Source organism: Copadichromis virginalis, linkage group LG10, assembly GCF_057382275.1.
Source record: "Copadichromis virginalis isolate Kocher_CV1m ecotype Utaka linkage group LG10, C_Virginalis_male_GT1.1, whole genome shotgun sequence".
Taxonomy (NCBI): domain Eukaryota; kingdom Metazoa; phylum Chordata; class Actinopteri; order Cichliformes; family Cichlidae; genus Copadichromis; species Copadichromis virginalis.
In genome coordinates this window covers 7,426,953-7,454,840 of record NC_140627.1, presented here as the reverse complement: position 1 = coordinate 7,454,840, position 27,888 = coordinate 7,426,953, and the positions used below count along the sequence as shown (strand labels likewise).

The window sequence follows — 27,888 nt, the reverse complement described above, 5'->3', positions numbered from 1 at the left end:
AGAGATAGTTTCTGTCTCCCGAATCCAAACTGGAAGCTGGTTCCACAGAAGAGGGGCCTGAAAACTGAAGGCTCTCCCTCCCATTCTACTTTTAAATACTCTAGGAACGACAAGTAGGCCTACAAAGCGAGAGCGAAGTGCTCTAATAGGGTGATATGGTACTACAAGGTCATTAAGATAAGATGGGGCCTGATTATTTAAGACCTTGTATGTGAGGAGCAGGATTTTGAATTCAATTCTGGACTTAACAGGAAGCCAGTGAAGGGAAGCCAAAACAGGAGGAGGATATTTCTAGAAATGAGAGCTGCTCCATCCAAAGTGGGATGGATGCCGTCTCTCCTAACAAGACCAGGTTTCCTCCAGAAGGTTTGCCAATTATCTATGATGCCCACATCGTTTCTGGGACACCACTCAGACAGCCAGCAATTTAAGGAGAACATGCGGCTAAACATGTCACTCCTGGTCTGATTGGGGAGGGGACCAGAGAAAACTACAGAGTCCGACATTGTTTTAGCAAAGTTGCACACCGATTCAATATTGAACACCAATTCAATATTGAATTGTAGGGTTGTGTTCGGAACTTCAGGTACTGGCCACCTCATCACTTGATTCCATAAATTGACACATTGTGCTGGTGCAAGCAGCTTACGGCCATACCACCCTGAGCACACCCGACTTCGTTTGACCTCGGAAGCTAAGCAGGGCTGGTCTTAGTTAGTACTTGGATGGGAGGTTGCCAGGGAATACCAGGTGCTGTAAGCCTTTGCTTTTCATGTCATTGCACTGCTTTTGATCCAGAGAAGGGGGGTATTGAAAGACCCAAAGCAGCTGCCCATTAATGAGGGCACATTAACAACGGCCTGTGGCTCTGGCTGAGGCCACCTACACCTCACCAGGGCCTGTGCTGGTGCATGAGGCCACCTACACCACACCAGGGCCTGTGGCTCTGGCTTGGGCCTGTGGCTCTGGCTTAGGCCACCTACACCACACCAGGGCCTGTGGCTCTGGCCGAGGCCATCTACACGAAACAAGGACCTTAGTTGCTGGGTGAGGCCAAATTACACAACATAAGGGCCTGTGGCTCTGGCTGAGGCCACCTACACCTCACCAGGGCCTCTGCTTCTGGCCGAGGTCATCTATACAACCCCAGGGCCTGAGTTGCCGGCTAAGGTCACCCAGAGCGTTCTCACTCCCGAGGCGTAACATGTCGACGTTTTGTCACGTCCCGCGGCGTTCCTGAGGAACGCGAAAGGAGACCTTCGGCGTTCTTATGGTACGCGGTGGGTTATGGCTGGAATCCAGTGCAATGACGCTCCCACGGTAATAGACGTTCCAGCCCTGTATTCCAGCCCTAAACCTAACCTTATCCCTAGCCCTAACCATAACCTTATTCCAGACCGTAACCAGGACTTTAATGATGTTAAATAGCGTGTTTCTAAGCGATTTGAAGAAAAAGAGCGAACATGTGTAGGTTCAGTCCAGACGGTTCTCATATTTCCTCTTTTTCCGAGGTCGTCATTTAGGAACGTGGTGGGTAGCCGAAAACGTAATATGGTGACGATTTGTCACCTAGCGTAAAATGTTACGCTTTGGGAGTGAGAACGGGTTGGGTCACCTATACCACACCAGGGCCTGTGCTGCTGGCTTTGTTGAACTACACCACACCAGGCCCTGTGCTGGTGCATGAGGCCATCTATACAACACCAGGCCCTGTTCTGTTGGTTGAGGCCACCTACACCACACCAGGGCCTGTGCTTCTGGCCGAGGTCATCTATACCACACCAGGGCCTGTGGCTCTGGATGAGGCCAACTACACCACACCAGGCCCTGTGCTGGTGCATGAGGCCATCTTCACCACACCAGGGCCTGTGGCTCTGGCTGAGGCCATCTACACCACACCACGGCCTTAGTTGTTGGGTGAGGAAAATTACACAACATCAGGGCCTGTGCCTCTTGCTTAGGCCACCTACACCACACCAGGCCCTGTGCTGGTGCCTGAGCCCATCTTCAAAAATCCAGAGCCTGTGCTGCTGGTTTAATGCTTATCTGAGTCTTTGGGTTAGGGTATTAGGCAAGTATGCAGGTACCGTTAACTCTGTAGTTCAATTGTAGGGTTGTGTTCGAAACTTCAGGTATTAGATTATTCTGTTATTATAGGTTACCTTATATATGTAATCAAAGTAGTTGAATTAGAATACTGCTGTAGATCATATTATACCCTTTAATATAGAGCGTGTGATCTGTATGTAGTTTAGTTCTCATTATACTTTTGAGTTAACAGAACATATTCACATATTAGTTCATTAGATAAATGTGCATCACTCTGTATCCTTGATCTGCTGGGAATGTGTTACACTGTTTTCTTGACATGCTCTATTGTTGAATCATAAAAAGAAGGTTGTAAGCAGGAGACTTGGTGTCTAAGACAGGGGAGATAGACCACATTCCATACCCCCACCTTACAGAAAGCAGAGAAACAACTGCCGAGGTCATAACTTAGGCGCCGTAAGGGAGAAAAGAATGTGAATGTTTAGGCTTTTACGACTAGGTGGGGGCCGCTAGGAGCTATAAGAGGCTGTGTAACCCGTCACCATTTTGAGACTGCTGTGACCCTCTTCAGGCATGTCTCCCCATCATGATGGTTCTAAATGCTCTTTGTGTTGAATTGTATGGAAATAAATGATTGTTGATTGAGCATTTATACACCGAGTATTGTCCTTCCTTCAGCCCAAATATCAAAAGAATTGGGAGATTTCAACAACTTGGTGCCTGGTGACCCGGATCTTTGGTGTGCTGAGGAGGGGCAGATTTGGCCTTTGGTGAGATCTTGGGGCGAGGTGAACAGAGGACCGGTCCAAATATAAAAAGGTAAGCACAGCCTGTTGTATTATAAATACCAAATGTGCATATTGGGCTTTCCAAATTAATCTGTTCACTGAGTTACACGTATTTTCACATTAAATTTGTCGGTGTCTGGTTTTTGGCGCAAGATACTAACAACATAAGTTGAGGCTGAATTCCAGTGTGTTAAGTAAACTGCTTCTACCGAGATACTAATAAGACACTACGTTGGACTAGTTGCAGTAAACTGCTTCTACCGAGATACTAATAAGATACTACGTTGGACTAGTTGCAGCCCACTTTACCTTCCACATTTAACTTTGTCTAAGACTGGCTTCTGTAGCAATAATACATTAGAATCTCTTGGAGACGCGGCCATAAGTCCAGTACATTGAGTAGAGGTTTTGAAGTTGGTTATGATGTCGGTTTGAGTCTTCGTTGATGCGGCCATGAAATTAGTATAGAAATAAGGAAAAGCAGCTGCTGGCTTACGGTGCGGTTGAACGCTGGCAACGTGTAAAAGCGAAACACGTCCGTAGGTTTTGGTTTATGATATGGCCGTGTTCTGGTGGTGCGGCCGTGGGTACAGCAGCGATTGGTGCTGATTTCAGTACATTGAATAGAGGTTTGACGGTGATTTGTGGTGTCGGTTTTTGCCTCGAGGGCTGCGGTCATAAATAATAAGTAAAATTTTACTTGCCATGAAATAAAGGTAAAGCAGAACCTGGCTTATGGTGTCGGTTTTGAGCCTCGGGGACGAGTGTCACTTTTATGATGCGATTTTGCCCCGTGGTGGCGGTCATAAGCGCAGAGAAAGGGGTATTTTGGTCTATGGTGCAGTTGTGCTTCAAAGAGTTCTAACAGTTGAGCTCAGAGTTTTCTGTGTAAAGTTCCGCTGATGAAGAGTGCTGTGTGTGTGTAAGGCGCGCTCTGGGTGTGTGTGTGAGGCGCACTTTGGGTGTGTTGTCTGTGTGTGAAGCGTGAAACACAGTCACAGTGACGGTTGATGTGTTTGAATAGGAGGACATTAGTGCGAAGAAAATGCTTTAAGATCAAAGGTTGACGCCTAGTGTACCTGTGGAAACTAATTTTGTTCAAGGAGTGGCGCCCCTCCTGGTCGTGGACGCGTGGCCAGGACCAGCGGCGTCTGGATGCTAAGGTGGCAACTTGGGAACTGAGGACTCCCGCATAGCTACAGAATAACACTGGAACGGCCGTGTAATCACGGGTTCACATTTATTCTGGAATAGAACAAGAGAATGCTTTTACATCTAAGGTTGAGTTCTATCATAGGTGAAATATAAAAAGGTTGAATTCCTCGTTTCAGTGGTTGAAATTGTTGTGTGCCTGTCCCCTGACGAGTGTGAAATTAAATAAAGAGGGAATTTGGAGCCACATAGAGATAGACGGGCATAATTGGGTGTATTACTCTGTGGTGTAATAAATATAAAAAATAAAAATAAAAAAGAGAGATAGTAAGAGGTGTGTAGTGGAGACTTATGGAGGAGTAGAGAGAGGAATGTGTTGGGAGACTGGCGTGCAGTTTATGCTGTCAAGGTAGGCGTGTTGCCTGCTTATCTGTGTAACAGTGATGAAAATTTAATTAAATAAATCTCTTAGTGTGTCAATACAGGAAGCTGCGGACCTGGACCAACTGCCCCCACAAGCACAGCGGCCGAAGCAAAATTATAAGTAATGGGAACCACACCCAGCACGAATCAGCAGCTGTGAAATAGACAGCAGAGAGGAGAGAATTAGAGGAGAAATTAAGAGAATTTTTAACACATAAAATTGGGGCCAACAGACTTGTGGAGGTTGGGAAGGCGTCCGGAGCATCACAACAAAAGGTGAAACAAAAACACACACAAGCAGAGAAATGTGAGAGAAAGGCTCCTTTTTAGGTAACGCCTACTTTGAGAAAAAATTAAAATTAACCTGCCTGCCTACAAATGCACACACACGCAATGAAGAAACAGCTTACATTCATGAACACGTGAAGATTTTCCAGCAAGGCTAACGCAGCGAAACTTACCAGACACCTGTTGTTAAAGGATAAATACATTACTGACAAATAAACTCTCTGGGTTGCAGGACAATAATTTAACTTCAAAGAAAAAAAGACACTGGTCTGACCAACCAGTGAAGACACAACAAATCTAGTGGTAAAAAGATCCAAATTGTGACACGTTTTCTGTTGATTGATTAACACAAGTGATTACTGAATGAAAGAAAATTCTCTTTTGTGAGTTTAAACATGATCTTACGAATTTGAACAGGTGCATGTTGTCCTGTCAACTTGGTGGGTTAGGAGATGATTATATCGGGAGAGAAAAAAAAAAGGGGGGGAGAGAAGGCTGACACAGGGCCTGGTCCCGGTGGTTCTCCCCTCTCGTTGTAATACAGCCAACACAACATCATTTTCCTGTTTGTTTGCTTTTGTTTTTTGTCTGTTTTTTTTTTTCTCTGTATATTTAATTACAGGCTGCTTTGCCGGCCCTGAAAGCCGAGGCTGACTGGACTCCTGCTCTCCCCTATACGTGACACTGACCAAATGCTGCAACAGCTGGACCCACAACAACAACCTGAAAAAGTCAACGGTGCTGCAGGAATGCGATCTCATGCAGCAGAGACGGAGAGCACTAAACCTAAGGCCCATTTCACTACACGGGGGAAAATTCCCAGACTGCGTCAGCTGACAGAGCTGTGACGAGACGCCCGCCAAGCCCGAAGGAAAAGTAAGGCCGAGCAAAAGAATGCTGACCTTGATAACTCTGCATTTACACTGTGCAGGACAGTGATGGACCAATACGGAGGATCGGGCAGCAAAAAGGGCGTGGCCGGGACAGGAGGAGTAACTGAGGACAGAAGGCACCTCAGAATGGACAAAAAACACAGGAGAAGATGCAGGTTTCACCTGCGGTGAGCATGGACACTGGAGAAAGGACCGCCCCAATTGGGGTCAGAACCAGGACGGACTGAACTTTGAGCCGCAGCAGCAGCAGCAATGGTCGCAAACAGACTGAAAAGGAGGAGGGCAGGACCCCAGGGCATGCTTCAGGCCGTGGTTTACCCAGAACACCAGAACAGGAAAGTGATGAACATAAACACCCACACAAACACACACGTCTACACACACAGATTCAGAATGAAGTGAAATACACACATACACACACACACACACATATTGGAATGCTGATTCACTGAGAAGTGATCCGCACACACACACACACGCTGATGCAATGAAGAATGCTTTGCTAACAAATGCTTATGCTGATATGCAAAATGCTGCACACAAACATCCCAATGCATAATTTTTACGAGGAGCCATTGATTACCATTGATTACTTAGAATGTGTTATATGTCACCCAGAGGGCATTTATGTAGATTTTAGGAATAAGGTCTAAAACGGTTTGGTTATGAAAATAATGTCTGTGCGTGATGTCTGTTTATGCCTCAAGGCCTTGACTGAATTCTTTGCTGTGCTTCACACAGCCCTGATGAGGAACAGTGGCGCAGAGTGAAAAATGATGAATTAATAGTGTAAGTTTAGGTTGGAGTACGGCATTTTCTGTGATTGAGATTTAATTCAAGGAGGAACAAAGGGTGTTACGGCACCTGAGGTTCTCATTCCCACACAATATTGTCCCAGCAGGAAGCAAAACGTTCCTGTGAATTTCTGGCTGATTTTTTGGTTTTGTTTAGCGCTAGCTTGATGTTATCAGTGAGCTTTGGCTTGTGTTCTTTCTCGTAAGTGAGAGAGGGATAGTTTTATGCTTGGACATGTCTGCAACGGGCCCTAGTTTGTGTTATTTTAGTAGTATTTTGTTGGTTACGTCTGTTTTCGTTTTTGTTACAGTGCACTGAGATAAGAAAATCTGAGAGGTGTGATCCACCGGTGGTGATATGTTGATATTTTGTGAGTCCATGATTGAACAATCAGCTCTTTAAACCAGGCCTGAAAGATTGAGATTTAAAGCGCTATAAAATATTATTACTGTAAACAGTTGCAAAGTGTGCTTCTCCATGATTGTAATTGGCTTGGGAGAAATTCACTTATATGTGACACTGATCATATGAGAAGTCCTGAGTTTAAAAGGATTGCAGTGAGTCAATCCAGAACAAAAGAACAAAGAGTTGTTTCCTTTTAAAATGATGACGTCATCTTGCTGGTGATGGAGGCTCGAATAGGTCGCGCGTGAGACTCCATTATCAGCAACATCTGGTATGAATGTGTGTGGATGAAGGCATGTGAATGGACTGTGATGGACTGACGACTAAAAGTTTTGACTGACTTGATACTGAGACAAAGACTGTACCAACTTTAGGATTAGTAAATGCCGATACACAATTCATCCAGCCGGCAAGAGAAGGGTGGATGCTTCGCTTTGTTTCGTTTTTGCAGGAGCAGGAGGATAAGAGAGACTGGAGGAGGAGACTGTAGCTTCACATAAGTATGAACTGCAGACTTGACACTTTGGTTGCTAATTCTGAGTTACTGATGTTTGCATTAAGAAAACTGTGCTATATTAGCTGTGTTTTGATTAAGGTATCATGTTATATTACTGGGAATGCCAAATGCTACAGTGGAGAAAACTTTTGATATCACTCATGACTGGAATATGTTACTATTGTATTGTATTGTATGTATTCTAATTTTTGCCTCATAACTTTTGCACTGTCCACTTCCTGCTGTGACAAAACAAATTTCCCACGTGTGGGACTAATAAAGGTTATCTTATCTTATCTTATCTATTAACCATAGCAGGCCACTGTAAAAAGTCAATAAAATTTTATAGAGGAAAATCGCCAAAACTTTAACAATATCTATGAATGACTTGCCACATTCGAAATAGAGATATGCAAAAACAAACATTGGTCCACGTGATTTAGGTTCTCGCTTGAAATAGTAAGTTATTAAAAGTAGAATATAATCGACAGGGACATTTGATAGGATGTGGTACTGCAAAAGAACAAGAGCAAAGTAAAGAAAGAAAACCTGTTGTGTTTAGTTTTGATAAATTCAAATTAAAATGTACCATTACACTCAGAGGATCAAGATGAAATAAAACATATGCAAAATTGGTATGAAGTACATGACTGATAACTCTTCTGTCCTGAGCTTTTGTTTCTATAGTTCCCACTTGACCATACCAACAGTTTTCACACCAAAGGAGGGTAATTGCGAATATTTGTGGGAGGAATATTACTAAAAGAGGGAAAGCTAAGCCCTGAGGGGATGATAACGCCATAACTTTTACTTATGATAAAAATTCTTCAAATTTTGACAAGCATAAAATTTTCCAAAACTTAGAGACAGAACAGAGTTCTTAATTTTATAGCTCCAATGAATTGACACATGGGAGTGTGTCAAAAAGGGGGAGTTGAGTCCAAACATCAAACAATGGTTTTATGAACATCTTATCACGTTATTTGTGTGTTTAATAATTTAGCTATGGTAAAACTTAAGCTTATAATGTGTTAGACTTAGAAATGGTTTATTAATTTTTGATTTCTTTTACACACACATAGATTATGATTAGAATAAGTCCCTGGGTCAAAGAGTCCTGAACATAATATTTGAAACCAAATTTGAATCATTAGAACAACAATAGATAACAATATTAGATTATCAAGGCTAGGGAGAGAGGTGTTTTGGTTTTCTGTCTCTTGCAGAGAAAGGAACAGACACCAGACGGGGACATGGAGATATGCGGACCCTTCACAGCAGAGACAGATGTAGGGACTGCCGAGACATCAACTGGGGTCAAGTGTCATGGCGTTTGGGCTCCTGGAGAAGATGGATCCCAGAAACACAGCAATAACCATGAAGGGGTTGGCGAAAACCAGGAACACCAGACCAACGAGGTTCGAGAGGCTCTTGGCAAAAAGGGGGACACGGCGGTGATCCCAAAACACACAGATCTTTGTTTGAAATCGGGGCAGAATAATCCCCAGAACTGTGCAATGACTAAAGGGTGGTCTAACCCCGGAGGTCGAAGAAAGAAGCTGAGAATCACCCAACTGGAAGACACTGGTAGCTGCAGCAATAAAAATAAAGGTTAAAAGCTCCTTAGACAGAGGTTCTAGTCTAAGTACATTTGAAAGGTATAAGGTGGCATTAAAATGGGAGTGGAAAACTGGAGCACCAAAATAAAGTTGTGGGAGAATTGGGGAGTGATGGGAGTGTCATCTGTAACTGCTGTTATGGTTGTAAATCTAACTTTGCTTGCATCTGAACTGCGTGAACACAGAGGTCATCCCACATATGGTCCACCCGTTAAAGGGGGACAGAGGGCCTCAGGACCAAGAAGAACTGGACCTTGCAATGCTGGAGTGTACGTTATAAGTGATCTCTTTTTAAGAGATCAAAAGGGGGAATTATTAGATTATTCTGTTATTATAGGTTACCTTATATATGTAATCAAAGTAGTTGAATTAGAATACTGCTGTAGATCATATTATACCCTTTAATATAGAGCGTGTGATCTGTATGTAGTTTAGTTCTCATTATACTTTTGAGTTAACAGAACATATTCACATATTAGTTCATTAGATAAATGTGCATCACTCTGTATCCTTGATCTGCTGGGAATGTGTTACACTGTTTTCTTGACATGCTCTATTGTTGAATCATAAAAAGAAGGTTGTAAGCAGGAGACTTGGTGTCTAAGACAGGGGAGATAGACCACATTCCATACCCCCACCTTACAGAAAGCAGAGAAACAACTGCCGAGGTCATAACTTAGACGCCGTAAGGGAGAAAAGAATGTGAATGTTTAGGCTTTTACAACTAGGTGGGGGCCGCTAGGAGCTATAAGAGGCTGTGTAACCCGTCACCATTTTGAGACTGCTGTGACCCTCTTCAGGCATGTCTCCCCATCATGATGGTTCTAAATGCTCTTTGTGTTGAATTGTATGGAAATAAATGATTGTTGATTGAGCATTTATACACCGAGTATTGTCCTTCCTTCAGCCCAAAGATCAAAAGAATTGGGAGATTTCAACACCATCTTCACCACACCAGGGCCTGTGGCTCTGGCCGAGCCCAACTTCACCACACCAGGCCCTGTGCTGGTGCCTGAGCCCATCTTCAAAACTCCAGAGCCTGTGCTGCTGGTTTAATGCTTATCTGAGTCTTTGGGTTAGGGTATTAGGCAAGTATGCAGGTACCGTTAACTCTGTAGTTCAATTGTAGGGTTGTGTTCGAAACTTCAGGTACTGGCCACCTCATCACTTGATTCCATAAATTGACACATTGTGCTGGCACCAGCAGCTTACAGCCATACCACCCTGAGCACGCCTGACTTCGTCTGACCTCGGAAGCTACGCAGGGCTTGTCTTGGTTAGTACTTGGATGGGAGACTGCCTGGGAATACCAGGTGCTGTAAGCCTTTACTTTTCATGTCATTGAACTGCTTTTGATCCAGAGAAGGGGCGTATTGAAAGACTCAAAGCAGCTGCCCATTAATGAGGGCACATTAACGACGGCCTGTGGCTCTGGCTGAGGCCACCTACACCTCACCAGGGCCTGTGCTTCTGGCCGAGGTCATCTATACAACCCCAGGGCCTGATTTGCCGGCTAAGGTCACCTACACCAAACCAGGGCCTGTACTGCTGGCTGAGGCCAACTACACCACACCAGGCCCTGTGCTGGTGCATGAGGCCATCTTCACTACACCAGGGCCTGTGCTGGTGGTCGAGGCCTTCTTCACCACACCAGGGCCTGTGGCTCTGGCTGAGGCCATCTACACCACACCTGGGCCTTAGTTGCCGGCTTAGGCCACCTACACAACACCAGGGCCTGTGGCTCTGGCTGAGGCCATCTACATCACACCAGGGCCTGAGTTCCCAGCTGAGGCCACCTACACCACACCAGGGCCTGTGGCTCTGGATGAGGCCAACTACACCACACCAGGCCCTGTGCTGGTGCATGAGGCCATCTTCACCACACCAGGGCCTGTGCTGGTGGTCGAGGCCTTCTTCACCACACCAGGGCCTGTGGCTCTGGCTGAGGCCATCTACACCACACCTGGGCCTTAGTTGCCGGCTTAGGCCACCTACACAACACCAGGGCCTGTGGCTCTGGCTGAGGCCATCTACATCACACCAGGGCCTGAGTTCCCAGCTGAGGCCACCTACACCACACCAGGGCCTGTATTTCTGTCCGAGGCCATCTACACAACCCTAGGGCCTGAGTTGCCGGCTGAGGTCACCTACACCACACCAGGGCCTGAGTTGCCGGCTGAGACCACCTACACCACACCAGGGCCTGTGGCTCTGGCTGAGGCCATCTACACCACACCAGGGCCTTAGTTGCTGGGTGAGGCATATTACACAACATCAGGGCCTGGTGCCCCTCAGGACACAGAAGCTGGAGGATGTTTGGTCATTTGTTCTGACACAAGCTGTTGGGGAATTCTATATAATTCTAATATTTTTAGCCAGTTTATGAAAGAGTTTCCAAAACCAAATTTGCGTAAAGTTTCAAATAAAAATTTCCAGTTAACTCTGTCAAACTCTTTTTCGGGATCTAGAGACAATATTGTAGTTTCAATGTTTTCACTTCATGAGTAGTCTATTAAATCAAGCAATCTACGTATATTTGTTGACGAGTGCCTGCCTTTTATGAAACCAGTCTGGTCAGTTAGAATTAAAAGGGGGGTTATCTTCTCTAATCTTTCTGAGAGAGCTTCACAGATTATTTTGAGGTCTACATTAATAAGGGATTTTGGACGATAGCTTGAGGGAAATCAGGAGTCTTTGCCTGGTTTTAGCAGGAGACTAATATTGGCAGAATTCATATTTGGTGGTAGTCTGCCATTTTCCTTGACTTCCTGCAACATTCTGTGGAATACTGGTGCCAGAACTGTCCAGAATTCTTTGTAGAATTCTGCAGGAAAACTGTCTGGACCTGGAGCGTTATTATTGGGCATACTTATCAGGGCTTCTGGAGTTCCCCTGGTGTCAGTAGCAAATCCAGTGCCATTGCTTGACGGTCTAATAATTTTGGAAGAGTTACGTTGCCAAGAAACTGGTCAATTTCATTTTTAGACGGGTTCATTTGTGGTGACTATAAAGTTTCATAGAAATCCCTAAAAATGTTGTTTATTCTTTCAGGTTCATATATTGTGTTCCCAGATAAATCTTTAACAGCACATATAGTTGTTTTTTCTTTATTTATTTTTAACTGGTTAGCTAGAAATCAACCGGATTTGTTACTGTTCAAAGTTCTGCAAGCAGTCTTTGAACTAGGAAATGATTTTTTCTTTTTTATTAATAATTTCAATTCTAGTTTTGTCTTGCATATTTTGTTTGGTATTTCCTGATATTGTTTCCTGATATATTCCAATATACTGTTTGATTATATTTGTGGACTGACAATTACGCTGAGTTCCTGTTGTGTTGAGCCTTTTTTCATATTCTTAAATTCTTGTTTTAATAGTCTAAAGTTGTGGACTGTGCACACTGGCTGTGTATTTTTGTGATGTAACCAAACCTTTTCTGTCCCTCTCAAAAAGCCCAAGGAATCACAAGAACAAAGACTTTTTTTCTTAGCTGCAGACTTCCTAATGTACAGCCTCAACAAGATATTTTGTGGACTGGAGAAGTATGAAGGTGATACAACTCAGCAGACTACACCTGATTAAACAGATTAATTTGTGCAAAAGAAGAATGCTTTTTAGCTTTAGCACCAAAAATGTGTCCTTTTTTCCCCCCAATAGGCCTAGAGTGAGAAGTTTCCTAAAAATTCAAACCGCAATGTCCTGTCCTCGTGTTCCACATACATTTATATTCATATTTCAACTGGCTAATCCCATGAAACTCCACAAATTTAGCTTTCTTTTACTTTGCCATGTGGTGAGGGTCCTGTGACCAGGAGTCAAAATTTGGGATCAGGTATGCAGTCACAGGCAGCTTGCAGCCCCACCTACCAGATTGCCTGCTGTTGTGTTGACTGAGAACTGCAGCAGACAAAGAATGAAAAAGCATGGATTCCCTGGGCCAAAGGCCCGCACAGTGGGCTTTGCACTCCCTGACTGGCCTAGAGAGAAAGGAATGGCTCAGTCAGCAAGCCAAGGCCACTGAAGCGATGAAAAGATAATTCAACACCCCCACCCCCACCCCCCCCACCCCCCCAGCTCCTGGACCTCATGCAGCGTCAAACCATTTGTGAGCAGTGACAGAGCCAGATTGGGCCGAAAGGATATGAGTGGGAAACTTCAAAACCTGCTCATATTTCTGTGGATGTGAAAGGATTTGTATAACACATTCAGTTTTGATGGACTTTCCCATGTTCAATCCAGACAACCCTTTTTGTTGACACGTTCAAATAATGAATCTGTTATGTGTATGGTCCCTTTTTCCCTCCTGCTCATGAGTTCTGTTTCTAGTTGTCAGGTAGGGATGCTGTGCAGACCACTCCATCGTCTGTCCCAGGCTTATGGAGAACCGCTCACTTGCTGGCTGCCAGGAACCAGGGTGAGTAGTTCTCCCTCTCACAGAACAACTGTTTGCTTTTGTAGGTGAGGGTTTTATTAACTACATAATCTGCTACAAACTAGTTTTAATTTAACAGTTTCCAGAGGACTTTCAATCATTGTAATTGTCACTGAGGCCTCATTTAAAACTGTATCAGTTTCTTATAACTTGCCAAAGCTGTGGGTGCTCAGTGAATGTATTTGGTAGGAATATAAAAAATGTTCAACTTAAGGGAAAACTGTAAATCTTCCCTCCTGCCATTAGTGCATGTAAAACAGATTTTACTTTCTGTCTTCCTACATGAGACGTTGTATTTTCTAAAGTGAAAAATGAATTTTAATTAAGTTTTATTTATATAGTGGCAATTCACAACAACAGTTGCCTCGGTGCACTTTATACTGTAAGGTAAAGACCCCACAATATAAAACAAATGGTGTTGATTGGATTATTCACATTACATTATTGATCTGTTTCAGGTGCTGAAATGGAACATATATTTGTCATTTTTTTAATGTTTAGTAAGGCCTTTTCAGTTGGAGCTCAATTCAATGGATACAACTGTGATGCAAATTTTCACAGCCGCTTCCCTGGTGAGGACTTAAAGACTTTTGTTTTGTGAATAACTGAATAGAAATTATGTTAACATTCTAAAAATGTGAAAAAAATTCTTTTGGACTACCTACATGTTCCAAAGATGAGGTGATAAGTTTTTTGGACACCAGTATTATGACATACAAAACTAAATGTTACAGACTGTAATCCCAGAAGCTAAATCTTTTTTTTTTCTTTTTTTTTGGGGGGGGGGGGGGGGGGGGGAGAGAGAGAGCGAGAGAGAGAGAAATGTACTATTGTAAAATACACAATTTATGTACATATCATTAGATTTTTTGGCTTCTTTTCCAGCTGAGAGAGATATCAGTGTATACTGTGGGGTCCAGACCATTACCCTCAAGATCAATTTTTGCCCTGTTCTCTTCTCTGGCTACACTGACACCGACCTAGCCCTTAATGGTCGCCATGGAGATGCCCACTGCAGAGGCTTTATCAATAACAACACCTTCCCCACTGTTGTAATCTTTAGCATCAGCCTGGCAACACTTGAGTCCTGTGGTAATTCTTTGGTGGTAAGAAAAACATTTTCTTTTTTGTATTAACTGCTCTTACTAAATTACACACACACACACACACACACACACACACACACACACACACACACACACATATATATATATATATATATATATATATATAGAGAGAGAGAGAGAGAGAGATATGTACTTCAATCAAGCTTTTCTTGATCTTGAGAACTTTTCTTTTTATCCTGCACAATGTCCAACCCTTCTTATCTTAGTAAAAGAGCTGGAGCAGGAATTTTACTCACACTGATGTTGCTTACAGGTGTTAACTGCTCAAGGACCCAATGCTTATGGGAACCTGTCCCTGGTGCAGATTGGAAACATATCAGGGTATATTGATACACCAGACCCTCCAACCATCATCAGCTACCTGCCAGGTCTGCTGTATAAGTTTAGCTGCAGCTACCCATTGGAATACCTAGTCAACAATACACAGCTGGCCTCGTAAGTCTCACTCATACCTTTAAGCTTGTTTGATACCGTGATCCTATATACATGTAAGTTTCAATCATTATATCAATTGGCAGACAAAAAAAGAAGCAGTTTAATAATAAGTTAATAATAACAATAAAAAAAAAATAACAACAATATTAATAAAAGCAATACTAATAATAATAATGAAAATTTATAATATAAAGTTATTAAGTTCCACACAATACAACAGAATTTTTTTTTGTTGTTGTTTTCATGAAATACAACCCAAAACACAGTTTGTTACATATTTTCAGATTTTAGGTCCTCGACCCCACAAAAAGTCCAATTCAGATTACATATATTAACTTCTAAAAGGAGATATTGGAAATGTTTGGTCAGGAAAGTGTATATGTTAACCTGAAAGAGTGACGTATAGGCATGGTTTTAAAGACAAGGATTCCTCAATGTTATGTAAATTTTAATATAAAAATGTAATTTTAAAATACTGATGCTACCATAATTACTGTTAACTTTCATAATGTTTTAGGTACTTACTTCTTTTTTCCTTTATCTTGACTGTAGGTCATCAGCTGCAATCTCAGTGAAGGAAAGCAATGGCACTTTCATTAGCACATTGAATCTCCTGCTTTATAATGTAAGTTCACAACAGTGAGTTATAAATGTTCATTTGTGTTTTACAGGTGATCTTAGTCTGTTGCACCAAAGATAAAGCCATACTTGTATGCATAAAGTGAACATAAAGAAACTCTGCATCTATGTAAAGTTGATCTCTACCTCTTACAGATGTATGCATCAATTGTCCATGTACAAAAGAAGAATGATGCCAGATTCCCAGAAATTCTTGTTATACAGTTGATGTAAAAAGCAAATTATTGCTAATACTGTAATTATACAAACGTATACTAAATTTACTCTTACTCTTACCCTAAATCCACTTGAATTAAACACTAGGGCTACATCGAATTATTTAGAAAATAAATGTCTAAAAAGCAAATAAATCACTGTCAGTTGGGTGGACGCGAAGAGCCATGTAATATCACATCTATGCTTAAATGACAATTTGCTTTTTATACAGGACTCATCATATATTCAGCAGTTGTCCATCCCAATGGCAGGACTGACCCTGAAGACACGCATATTTGCAGCTGTAAAAGCCACTAATCTGGATAGAAGGTATTCAGTCACAATGTAGCCTTTCAGCCTAAATATGCCACCCACACGATGACTCATTAAACTATGATACATGATGACTTTCATCTGTGCATAAAAGCACTGAATATGTTAAAATAATACATTGACATTATTCATTGTAAATGAACTGATTCTTATATAGTATTTTTCTAGTTTAGCGCTCAAACCTCCTTATACAACATGCCTCATTCACCGTCTAATGTTCACACTTCAATGACTGTACTGTAGAGCAACTTGAGGTTCAGTGTTCTGCCTTCTGATTGGTAGATGACCTTCTCTACCTCCTGAGCAACAGACGTCCAGCTTACATTACCTAGTATTCTTAAGTGTTCTCATATCAAAGTACTAATCAGGCCCACCTGTGCTTAGCTTCTGTCTTCAGATGAGATACATGACCCCCCCCCCCCCCCCCCTCACGCACACACACACACGCATGCATGTTGGGTTAACTGCTAATTCTGTTTTGGGCTCTGAAAGCTAGGATAGGCTCCAGCACCCTGTGACCCTTAACTGTATAAACAGCTAAGAAAATGGTCTCTCGGCATAAAATAAAAGGCTACATTTATGTTATTTCTAACATAGATGTAAATGTAATTTCTAATTTTCATGTTCGTTTATAGTCAGTGTTGAGGAGTAAACCTACGCATACGGATCAGTATTTAAGGTTTGACTCTCATCGTCCACTGGAGCATAAACAACATAGAGCCAACACCATCCCCGCAGACACAGTGGCCAGGGAAGCAGAAGAACATCACATCAAGAAGGCCCTGAGGAAATGTGGTTATCCCAGCTGGACATTTGTCAAAGCTGGGAAGGCGCCTAAAGAAAGCTCCAGCCGATCAAGGAGAGAAGGACAACTGCTGACTAAGCGAAAGCCTGTAGTTATCCCATACATGTCAGGAGTATCGAAATACTTGAGACGCATTTTCTAAACACTGCGTCTCTGTGGCTTTTAAACCGCAAAACACGCTGCGCCAAAAATTGGTCCACCCCAAGGATGGGGTCCCCCAGAACAGAGTAACTAAGGCTACGTTCACACTGCAGGTGAAATCGCATCAAATCCGACTTTTCTGACCCTATGCAACCCATGGTATGACAGCGTGAACAGCACAAATCCGATATTTTCAAATCCAACCTGGGTCACTTTCGTATGTGGTACTGAATCCGATACACAACTGATGTTTGAGAAAGCGACTGCTGTTTGAATGGTCATGTTGCATTAAATCCGTCTTTTACGTTGCTGACACAAGACAGACGCCAATTATCAGCGCCGGTGAAGCACCCCAGAAGACGTGAACGCTTCCTGGCCATCCAGTGTAGATGTTAGTGAAACTGTTGAGAAGACAACGCTGGACAAACGTGAACATTTTATTTGTACTGTATAATCTGCAGATTCTGACAGAAATCTGCAACTATCCTTTGAAGCACCACTCCTCTCTTAAACAGCAATAAGGATAATTATTAAGCCATATGAAAATAACAAAATAACTTTATAACTTAAAACAAAACTGGGTGATCAATCAGTGATCACTGTCAGCCTCTCTCGGCTTTTATTAACACTAATCTTTTTAAAGCTCAGTTTTTAAAACCTTACGATGTAAGTACAGCCCAGCCCATACAGCAGTATATGAATGACTAACCTGGTATTGTGGATGGATTATCTCAGTTGTTCTCCTGGCTGAAGTTTGGTCTGTTTACAGCATCCTGCCATGCGATTACATTTGTTCCTGACCACCAAGAATCCTCACGTTAACTTTTATTGAGTTGAAAAAAGCGTGTTTATATTATGCTCATATAGCCGTGTCGCTAGCGGTCACGTAGCACATCGTTATATACCAGCTAGCCAAACTTAAGTAACCCTACAAACGTCAATGCTGTTTAGTTTTCTGTCTTCATTTATGTCGGAGCTGTACGTTTGAATTTGTTTCCAAAATCCCTCAGTCAGGACATGCTATATTACTGGCATTATTAATATTTAGAAGGAAGCTAGTGAGCTAACTTCCTGCTAATTTCTAACTCCGTTAAATGTCATAAATTCCGTTTTCATGGATGCCTGGATGTTAAAATGAGTTGTTACACCTGGTAGAGCAGAACGCTGATCATTTTATTACAGATGAAAGACTTAAGACAGTTTTTCAACTCTCGGTGATGCCACAGTGATTGTTTGATTTATGGACCCACACTGGAGTTGAGCCCAGACAAGGCTAGTGACGTCAGACTTAAAGACCAGGGCCATCAGTCAAACAATACTGTTTGGTCTGGGTCTAAACAGAGCGCGTTGTGTGTAACATAGAAACATCAGTTTCTATGGGCCGAAGGTTTTTTTCTTTTTTGTAACGGTATAAACAATGAAAGGTGGTGGATTGGCCAGATGGTGGCCGATGTGTAAAAATAAGTCAGTTGTTTGGTGGTGGCTATGGCGGAGCTTTCACAGAGGCCAGCAGGTGGAAAGGGGAGGCAGGAGAAGGAGAGACCCGAGGCGGCCGCTGTGTCCAAGTGTCAGGTGAACTGACACTTGGACTGACACTAAGAAGTTATGAACTGCAGTCTATCTGGGTCAGATATAAACCAAGTTTAGGTGGAGTTTATTCTTTGCAGAAAAGTTTGCAGAACTACGAACGCAGCTGGAATCCACAGCTGTGCGTGTTCATGGAGCTTGCATTTTCACCTGCTGGACATCACTACCTGACAAGGTTAACTGTCTTCAGAACATCGCAGAGGCCTTGACAGTAATTGGTTCTACATATCTGTGTGAGCAGATTTTCTCTACACGAAGAGTGTCCTCAGGTCTGAATGCTGGACACTCGGAGACCTGTGTCTCTGAGTGGGAGACCAGAGATCACATTAATATGTGTATCCCTGTATTAACAAACATGCCATATTGGCCCAGTTTATTTTTCTTATCATTGTTGTGAGGAGACCACAAATAGCATTTGCACTTTCTGTTGTACAGTTCATTTGCTGTTATGAAGTTCTTGTTATGGATAAAAAGTTTCTTTTTTTGTTTCAAAATAGCTGATAACTATTCGCTGATAGTTGCAAACATCTGTGAACAAATATAATTCTATAAAGTTGTTTTATATAGTGTGTAACTGTTAATATAGAGCGTTATTAAATTTATTGCTAATGCAATCAAATGGCACATTGACTTCTGAGGAAATTTTAGATGGCACTCATCATCAGAAAGGTTGCCTATCCCTGGTTTATAAGATTGGGGAAACCTGCAGTCATCTGAGACTGAAGAAGTCACTTGGATGAGTGACAAAACGTTTCTCCCACTTTAAAAGCTACGTCCAGATTAAGAGAACCAACTTTTGGAGATACACACAGAATAGTTTCCTATATGAGATTGGTGCAAAAAGTGCAGCCTTATCTAATGTCCATCCTACTGTTACTCATTTTATATTAAGATTTAAAAATCTAGTTGGTACTGTTATGGTGAGTAACCTTCAGTAATAGTTATTAAATCACAAAGCAATAGTACATTCATGTAGTTGTAAAAAGCATGATAATATATTAAGTACTCCAAAGTATTCAGAATACATTACTTTCATTGAGTAACATAACAGAATACATTACAAAATACATTTTGGGGCAAGTATTCTGTAATCTGTAGTGGAATACATGATAAAAGTAACCTTCCCAACACTGTTTATAGTTTAAGTTCAATGAAGCGAGACACAATTTTAACCAAAAATCCAGAAAAAAATCCCCACATTACATAAAATTATAAATGGATTTTCATATAATTGAGTTAAGTATGCATTTGAATCCCTACAATCTAGATAAAATTCTGGCTCCCAGAGATTAGATTACAATCAATTAATCAGTTTCAGAAACAGATACAGACCACCAATCAATTACAGATAGTCAGCTTATTATGTTTATAAAGCACACTTGCCCACAGAATAAAAAATCTTTAATTCCAACTTCTTCCACTACCATGGAGAAGACCAAAGAGCTGTCAGAGTTTGTCATGAGCAAGACTGTAGATCTGCATGTGGCTCAAATGACCATCAGCAAGAAGTTAGATAAGAAGGTGACAACAGCTGGTGCAGTTAATTAGATATGGAAGAAAGGCCATCAATCACCCTCTATCTGGAGCTCCATACAAGTTGTTGTCTCATGGGGTGAGGAGGATCATGAGAAAGATGGGACATTAGCCCAAAACTATGAACTTGTTAATGATGTGAAGGCAGCTGGAACCACAGTCACCAAAAACATAATTGGTAACACACTGCACTATATTGGACAGGTCTGGCATTGCCTACACCTGCTCACCCTGCTCAAGACAGCCTTGAACATCTAAATGTTTCAGAGAAGACTTAGGACAAAGTGCTGTGGTAGGATGAAAACAAACTCAAGCTCTTTGGCATCAACTTGTCACACCGTGTTTGGAGGAAGCAAAATACTAAATATCACCAAAAGAAGGTACAGTCAAGCTACAGGACAGGCATAGACATCGCGTCGGATCATCTGGTAGTCATGCTGTGGAGCTGTTTTTATGCTAATGGATGACTTCACTATATTAACAAGCCAATAGGCTGTAAAATTTTGGATTAGAGCGTCCTTCTCTCAACCAGAACACTAAAAATGAATCATGGATCACGGGGCGATCGTGGCTCAAGAGTCGGAAGGTTGCTGGTTCGAGCCCCGGCTTGGACAGTCTCGGTCGTTGTGTCCTTGGGCAAGACACTTCACCTGTTGCCTACTGGTGGTGGTCAGAGGGCCCGGTGGCGCCAGTGTCCGACAGCCTCGCCTCTGTCAGTGCGCCCCAGGGTGGCTGTGGCTACAGTGTAGCTTGCCATCACCAGTGTGTGAATGGGTGGATGACTGGATATGTAAAGCGCGTTGGGGTCCTCAGGGACTAGTAAAGCGCTATATAAATACAGGCCATTTACAATTTACCATGGATGAGTCTTCCAGCATGACAATGACCAAAAACACAGAATCATGACAACAAAGGAGGGGAGAAAAGGAATCAGCTGAGGAAGTTGAAGCTTTGAGTTGCCAAGAGGCAACCAAGTAACCTAAGGACATGTGCAAGTTTCTGCATAGAGAAATAGGCCACAATCCCTCCTTTGATGTATGCAAACCAGGTGACCAACTACAGAAATGTCCTACTTTTGTGCTTGTAAACAAGGGTTTATTTATCAAGTACTGAATCATATTTTTCTCCTGGACACAGTTTGCATTTCACCATGTGCTTTTGTACCATTGCAATCAGTAAATAAATAGTGTCCACAATTTAGCTATAGACCAAACCACAATTTTCTTCCTCCTGCACAAGAAATTATTTAACTTGCGCTGCAATTAGCTGAATCAGCTCAGAGCAAAGGAATAAAAGGGCATATTTGATTGTTGTTGTTGTTCTTCTTCTTCTTTCTGTCCTACCAGTGTGCAGAGACCTGAAGAGCTTTTGTACTAAAACTTTGTAATAAATACAATCCACCCACATACATGCCAACCCTCCCGATTTTTTCCGGGAGAATCCCGAATTTCAGTGACCCTTCCGAAAATCTCCCGAGCAACCATTCTCCTGAATTTCTCCTGATTTTCCACCCGGACAACAAAATTGAATCAGTTCGGCTGAGATTTAAATTATTAGATTAGATTAGATTAGATTAGATTAGATTAGATTAGATTAGATTAGATTAGATTAGATTAATCCCTCAGGAGGGTTCCTCCGGGGTTTTTAGACAGCTGAATAAACGTCAAACAGAAAACGTAATAAACAGAAGTGTGAGATGGTTGAGAATTTATGCCAGCGTCTGGTTTATTTTAGATAGCAAGGAGTAGATGGCAGAGTTTCACACCACCGAGAGAACTCTTTTATCCGATAAATTAATACTGTAAAGTACCAGTTTTTTGTATATAAATGTATATGTATACCACTTTCTGAGGTCTCAAGTTTGGCAAGTATGCACCAGGGGTGAGAGGGAGTTTCTTTTTTTTTTTGCTTGATTGTTTGTTTTTATACAATACTAAAAAATACATAAACAATTTTTAAATGGACTTTATCATGAATTAAATGACCCTTCTGGGATATTGATCTGATCACAGGTGGGTTTAGCCAGTTTCAGTCTGAGGCTTTAAGAAGAACGTAGCACTTTTTAGACACTTCTTTTTTGTTAGACTGCAAAATCAGCACTGTCTATTAACATTACTGATGGGTAGGACCAATAACATTAGTTGCTATCTGAATAATAACTTAAGTTAAACTGAGAACATTAATGTATCCACTGGCCAAGTTAACAGTTACCATAACTGTTTAGTATTTTAGTGTTGTGTTGTTGGAATGCCCATCTGCAATGTTGCTCTATGAAGTTGTGTCACACCTAGAGGAGGTAAAGAAGGCACTATTGGTATTGCTACTGTTATAAATAAGCATCCAATTCAATAATGGGTTTTAGTATCCATTATTATCCAAAAATGTTTTTTTTTCACAACTTTGCTCTGGAGGCACCATTTCCACATAAGGCTGCATACTGAAACAGAGTTATCCTAAAACAGGTTGTACCATGTTCTGTTCCTTTGTTCTGCTTTTAATCACATTTTTGTGCAAATTAGATGGAACATTCTAATGGACTACTGTTACACCACACCTTCTGGAAATCCTAATGATGACCTGCGTTACGATCTTTTCTTTAGGTAACTCCAGTACAATAACAGGCCCATGATTGTGTAAAACTCTGACTCCGACTATCCTTGACAATGTTTTAATAGTCTTTTCTAATGTTGCTTTTCTGAACTAGTTGTGAAAAAGACCCCCAGACCACAGTGTTTGAGAATGGGAAGAGCCAGATGGGTCGTTTTGCCTTTGAAGTATTCCGCTTTGTAAAGCACAAGAACCAGAAGATGTCCACTGTCTTCCTACACTGTGTCACCAAGCTGTGCCGAGCAGATGATTGTGCAATGCTGATGCCAGTGAGATTGGATACTGACACACTCACACATAAAAAAAAATCTTGAGATAAAATATAACACAATAATCTTGTTAGAGTCACCTTCATTTCAAAATGGAAAACTCCATTGACATTATTATTATTATTATTATTATTATTATTATTATTACTTAGGTTAAAATACGTAAGCTCATTTACAAATTCTTAAAAACAATTGGGAAATACTTCTACTGTACATTCTTTTCCATTACAGTTTATACCTCTCATAGTTTTTTATATTCACTCTACATTCAAAGGGTAAGTATACGTTTATTTGAATTAATAAATACTAGTTCCATTATGTTTTCCTACAAAGCATATACTGCATCATTGCATCTAATTTAATATTAATTATAGAAATTTCTTGAATATAAACATCAGCTTCACTTCAGCATTCATAAATTCAGTTCTTCAAGTATAGTTAGGTGCTCATAGAAACATTCCTTGTTATCACAATGGGCATTTCGTAAAGCATCTGTATGTGATAAAGGATTCGTTACAAAGCAAAGTTCATTGTAATAAATTTGCTGGAGCTAATCTGATGCTTCAGTATACAGTGTTAGATGAATGTCCACCTCTTCTCACCGCAACCAATCGCAGCAGATGACCGCCCCTCCCTGAGCCTGGTTCTGCTGGAACTTTCTTCCTATTAAAAGAGAGTTTTTCCTTCCCACTGTCACTAAAGAGTTGCTCATAGAAGCAATTAGTTGACCAGATTACATTCATATTTCTTCAGACTAAGTGACTGTCTGACTTTCCAAACAGACTGAGATTTCCAAATGGTCCTTCCATAGAGTCTAACAGACAGCAGTACCGTTATTGAACAGTGGTGAGGGCACAGCAGTTACAAGATATAACAGGTTATTAGCCTACATTCCTCATTTTTCAGACAGTACGATGTCTTGAAAGACACCTGAGCATCTAGATTTCATGTTTCACCATGAATCATCATGGAGCATTGTGGAGCGACTAGAGTGGAAGAAAACAGGTCTACTTTATACAGATGACAAGCTGAGATCAACAGTAGTTGTAACTGAATGATTGATTAGTTCTGTGTCTCCCCATTATACAATAATAAAACTACCAAAAATATTAGAGACTGTTCATTTGAGCAAAGGGGATCAAATCATTATTTCCCTCACTGCAGAATAAGGGGTTAGATATTCCTCCGATATCAAATTGGACACATATCTTGGCAACATCGATGGGTTATATTAGTAGTCTGTGTCCTGAATTCCTCATCATAAGAACATACACCACATGAGAGAGGACTCATTCTTTCTGTGTAATATTTTCATAGATCTGTGGCAGCAGGAAAAAGAGAGATGTCTCTGATGGAAAGGGATCAAATGCTGCATCTGGAAACGCCATCCTGACTGCTGGGCCTATCATAACTCGGAGTGGTATAGTTTAATAACACTCTCGCCTAACATTTCCACAGCTGAATAATTTTTACTGATTATCCAATGTATTACAAGACACTAATGTATGTCAAAATCCAAGATTTGACACCTAAATGTTGACTAAAGTTGCAAGCTTGTCTGGGTGACCTAGGATTTTCAAAACAGTACGTTAGACAAGGCATCCTTGTCTATCGTACTGTATACACGCGAATGAAAGAAACTATATACCATATGGATTACAGTGTGCTGAAATGCCATGTCTTTGTTTTTCACAGATGAAATACCAGCCAATAATTCTCAGCTGGGTAAGTCTTGTCATTCTGTTCAATAAGTGGTATGATGCTTTTGTGTGTTGTTCTACTTTTAAAGGTTATAAGATATTTGTGTTTTCACTGGGAGAAACATTTTCACTCATCCAAGTGACTTCTTTAGTCATAGCTGACTGCAGATTTTCCTACCTTATAAAAAGGACTAACTAACGCACTACTAACTAACAATGGGCTGTAATATCAATTTTATAATCATTAACATGCAAATTGTCATGACTAGGGATGGGTATCGAAAACCGGTTCTTGTTGAGAACCGGTTCCCACTGTTTCAATTCCTTGGAATTGTTTGCCATTTTTGCAAACGATTCCCTTATCAATTCCAGTTGCCCCGAATGACGTCACCACGTTGCGGAGCGTCATTTACCTGGCAGGAAACATGGCGGCTCAAATGCTCAAAAGTTTGATTATACTTTACGAGAACGGATGACAACAGGGCAACTTGCAATACTTGCAAAGTAGACATTTCATTTAAGGGAGGAAACACTACGAATATGCAAAAGCATTTGCTCACAAAACACACGATGACCTTAAATGAATGTCGTGTTTTTAATTCCGCTCCGGACTCGTGAAATCCAACCCAGCAGCAGCGGTAACGTTTGCACGTCCTCTCCCGTTAATGCGGCAGGTAAATAATCAACTAACAGTGCATATTATGTTAGTGCGATCTGCCTTATTACAAAACCTGCCATTACTGTGCGCTGCATTTAGGTGATCATGATGAGAGAGACAGACAGAGTCTGGCTGGCTCAGATGCTGGCAGTTCTCGCTGCAGTCTACTGGTAACGTCTCCTTTCAGGCCAGGATAGACGAATGTCACCGTGCAGTGACTAAGTTTGTGGTAAAAGGCTTGCACCCATTTGCCACAGCAGATGGTAAGTGAATGTGTTTAATTGTAGGCAGGAACATTACTGGATATTCTTGTGTAATTGCTACAGAATAATTGATGTTATACTTTGTTATTGCTACAGAAGAATATTTATTTTATTATTTTACATTTACAATTTTTTTTCCTGGGGACCCTGTGATACCCCATGGAAGAGCCATAGGCTGGATCTCTTAAGATCTCACTGTTGGGTTTGTAAGGCCATGTTACTCCTAAATTTCTATCTCGTTCAAAGAGAAGCTATAAAACAAAGTTCTAAGCTATTCGACCTTAGTGTTCTCCTTTCTAAAAAAGAATCAATAAGAGAATCGATAAAGAATCAAATCGTTAAACAGAATCGAAAATGGAATCGGAATCGTGAAAATCTTATCAATACCCATCCGTAGTCATGACCCTTGATCGCTGGCCATGAGTACCATTAGAAGATTTCCAGCATGTTTGGAATCACAGCATTGTATGGTACATCTTTTACCATTTTACAATGCTACAAATGCATTATGAGCTGGTGAAACCTGCAGCCAGCTGAGACTGAAGAAGTCTGGATGAGTGATGAAATGTTTCCCCAACTGAAAATACTATGTCCAGATGAACAGAATCAAGCTTTGGGATTTCCTTAACTGGATGATTCCACAATAATCTAGACAGGAACATAGCAATATATGCAGCAATATATGACACACTATGTGAGTTACGGCCGGCAATGATCATCAATGTTCAAAAATTTTGGTCTGTTAGAAGTCAGTCTATATGGCTATGCAATGCCTGCGCATACTATATTCCTCAGGATTCATTTTATTGTTCAGCCAGTATATTGCTTTAGTTGTTATTGAAAATCAAATACTGAGCCGGGATGTCTCAATCTGACATTAAAAGTTGTGTCATTTCTCATTGGAATGGCAAAAAAGGTATTAGTGTTTTAACACTCACTGCTATTTGGCATTTTGCATGAACTTAAGAAAAAGCATTGAGAATGTGAAAGACATTTTTACATTTTGGAATGTTTCTTTGTGTTTGTGCTGCTTAGCCCATCTTAAAGCTCCAGTGTTTCACACAAATACAATGACCATCGCACTCATCTCAGGCATGATCATTCTGGGTGTCATGTGCCTATGCTTCTTCATCATGTCCCTCACCCTTCTGAAAGGCAAGAGCGCTCCAGTCGGCACCCTGTCAGGAGTCCGAAACCTAACCTTCAACTGAGTACCTGAACTCACACATTTCTCATCAGTTCAATGCTAACCAAGAATGCAGAACACACGCTGTCTGTGCATGTGGGCATCAAAGAATTTAACTGTTGAAAAAAAATACCTGTTACCAGGTCTGTACAATGAGTATTAGTGCAGGAGTTAAGTAAAACTGGGTTTTGTGTTCCTATCGCACAAAAAGCTAAGCCTCAGCCTGCATATTTTTCATGCAGCTTTAACCCATTAGTGGGGATACTAAAAACTTACTGCAATACCTCAGCTATACAGTTTTCATTGCAGGGTACGGGATCAATTATATGGCTTGCAGTGCATTATATAGTGTATAATAAACATAGCATTTCCTGAGAGAAATGATAGATATTAGAGAGATAGATTTACTTAATCATTTATTAGGAGGTTTTTTTCCCCTAAATATGTATTTCCATCACTTGATTTAAATATTTTTAGTTACTGTGTTAGCAATAAACTTGATTGTTAAGGATATTTTGTACATGTGCTACCTTATGTATAACTTTTCCTGATATGTGGTTAAAATGCAACTTGATTTGTTCACGAAATGTACAAATTGTCTTCAAACGTCCATGTTGCTAATACTGCACCTTGACTTGTTATTAAAACATACCCATTTGCATATTTCTAAACATAAACTATACATTGCCTCTTAAACACTACTGTGGGATTACAAGAATTGATAAATGACTAGCATTGATATAGCTTGTATTTTTACACTACAATCCACATTTATCCATTCATGCACGCATACATGCACTGCTTGGTCAGATCATACAACACTACTATCCAACACACACAGACACATGAACATCAGGTGAGGTGGAGATTGGGGGTGAGCAAGCAAATGTAAATTTCTGCATTACTAATATACAAACCTGATGTAAAATCAGTTTGATTCCTTATCATAGTCCTTAATAACCTCAAAGACCTCTTTGCTTCATGGAGGGGCTTAACTTCCTCTGGGATCATTTATCATTTTACTGTTTCTTTTAATTTTTATAGAAAACCTAAAGCTAATATAACAGAATA

At 41.1% G+C, this 27,888-nt stretch overlaps 1 protein-coding gene and 2 pseudogenes across 1 annotated transcript; all 3 read left to right on the top strand.

The window, feature by feature from the left end:
* The first annotated feature begins 643 nt into the window (after positions 1-643).
* Positions 644-762, top strand: LOC146699766 (5S ribosomal RNA; annotated as a pseudogene).
* A 9,352-nt stretch (positions 763-10,114) lies between these two features.
* On the top strand, positions 10,115-10,233 carry LOC146699765 (5S ribosomal RNA; annotated as a pseudogene).
* Positions 10,234-13,273: 3,040 nt separating this feature from the next.
* zpld1a (zona pellucida-like domain containing 1a) lies at positions 13,274-27,472 on the top strand. The gene is made up of 11 exons (XM_085471354.1): positions 13,274-13,321; positions 13,798-13,911; positions 14,225-14,445; positions 14,720-14,901; positions 15,454-15,526; positions 15,968-16,065; positions 22,654-22,734; positions 22,839-23,010; positions 24,328-24,430; positions 24,706-24,735; positions 26,667-27,472. The coding sequence occupies exons 2-11, from the start codon at positions 13,806-13,808 to the stop codon at positions 26,840-26,842; spliced, it is 1,242 nt and encodes a 413-aa protein (XP_085327480.1). The 5' UTR covers positions 13,274-13,321; positions 13,798-13,805; the 3' UTR covers positions 26,843-27,472.
* Positions 27,473-27,888: the final 416 nt, after the last annotated feature.